This window comes from Octopus bimaculoides, chromosome 8 (assembly GCF_001194135.2).
Source record: "Octopus bimaculoides isolate UCB-OBI-ISO-001 chromosome 8, ASM119413v2, whole genome shotgun sequence".
NCBI classification, from domain to species: domain Eukaryota; kingdom Metazoa; phylum Mollusca; class Cephalopoda; order Octopoda; family Octopodidae; genus Octopus; species Octopus bimaculoides.
The window spans coordinates 8390108-8391733 of NC_068988.1; the positions used below are offsets into that span (position 1 = coordinate 8390108).

Genomic DNA, 1626 nt, shown 5'->3' on the forward strand with positions numbered 1-1626 from the left:
CACGTGTGCAAACCGGACAAAAAAGTGATAGGGGACGTCAGGTGCATGGTTGGTGAATTTCAGGAAGCATGGAAGGTTTGAAGAACGGTTTCTACTGTATCTAAAGTAGATTTTGCTTCTCAAAGTACAGTACAGTTTCTTTTTTTTTTTCACTGTATTTACATTACCTGTATTCTATTAGGTTCATAAAACAATCTTTACTTAAATTATATTTTTATTTCTTGCTATTTCTCTCATTTCTACGATGTTCTGTCATTGATGTATAGAGAGAGAGTTTTACATGAGTTTTATAAGAAGTTATGATAATTTAAAAGGTGAAGATGTGGAAAATTCAGTCATCTGGGCAACCTTCTGGTCCTAGTTATGCCAGATGGAAAGGTGTTTGCAGGCACATCTTTTATCAGAGATGCCTTGAGGAAACAGGAAGGACACCCCAACACCAATAATGATATCATCATCATCCTTCAACCAGCCTATGGTTGGTCGGAACTCCATTGACAATCCCTTTTCACACTACACGGTTCTGCATTGCTGTGTTCAGATCTCTAATATCCAGCCCTGAGTCCTGAGATCTAGTATCTGGAAATGTCAGTTTCCTGGAGAAAATACTTCCAGAGGGATATCATAGGAGCAGGGATGAGATAACCTCTTTCTCTGCTCGAGACAACAACAACAACAGCAACAACAATAATCTTCCTTTACCTATTTCATTTCCCCGTCCAACGGTGAAAGTGAAACCATGTCCCTCGAATTCTCCGTCCGTCTTTAAAATGATGTAACTGCAAGAATAATCAGGCTGCTTGTTCTGAAAAAGAAACATACAAAAATAATTAAATTTCATCATCATCATCATCGTCATCATCATTATGGCGGTGAGTTGGCAGAACCGTTACTATGCTGGATGGAATGCTTAGTAGTATTTCACCCATCGCTACGTTCTGAGTTCAAATTCTGCCGAAGTCGATTTTGCCTTTCATTCGGGGTCAATAAATTAAGTACCAGTTGCGTACTGGGATCGATCTAATCAACTGGCCCTCTTCCCCAAAAATTTCAGGCCTTGTACCTATAGTTGAAAGGATTATTATTATTACTACCTCCACCTTGTTTCTTTGTCCATAGACAAAATATCTCAAAGACCACTGGATGGATTTGGATGAAACTTTCAGGGATATTTGGCTTCATGACTGGCACGAATTGATTAGATTTTGGGATCAATTGGGTACTGAACAAAGATTCTGGATTATTTTTTCTGTTTTTTTATTTAATTTCTGAGAGTGGTCGGGTTCATTTTTAGTGTTCTTGTTTGTGAGAGAGCAGTCAAGTTTATTTCAGATATTCTCATTTTAAAAATCATCTCCAGCTAATCGTTGAGAAGATGTTGGTGTTGCGTTGGTGGAGGTTCGTGCTCTCTGAGCGCTCTTGTTATTATTATTATTATTATTATTATTATTATTATTATTATTCAAGATCCATGAGTGTGGCATGCTGTCTAAGGCCTTTTTATAATCAACCCACGCAGAAGTGAGATTTCTGCGTTTGTTATGACAGTTCTCAAGTATCATGAGATTGATTAAGAATTGGTCTTTGCATCCATATGAGCCTCGTTGGCATCCTTTTGGTTCAGTG

General features: G+C 37.9%; 1 protein-coding gene across 1 annotated transcript in view; it reads right to left on the bottom strand.

Annotated features, from left to right (window-relative positions):
* The window catches only part of LOC106875758 (mitochondrial enolase superfamily member 1-like), a 12839-nt gene extending 12019 nt beyond the window's left edge, over nucleotides 1-820 (bottom strand). Inside the window, exon 1 of the mRNA XM_014924018.2 lies at nucleotides 703-820. Coding sequence (XP_014779504.2) covers nucleotides 703-820 — 118 coding nt within the window. The remainder of the gene's footprint in view (nucleotides 1-702) is intronic.
* Nucleotides 821-1626: the final 806 nt, after the last annotated feature.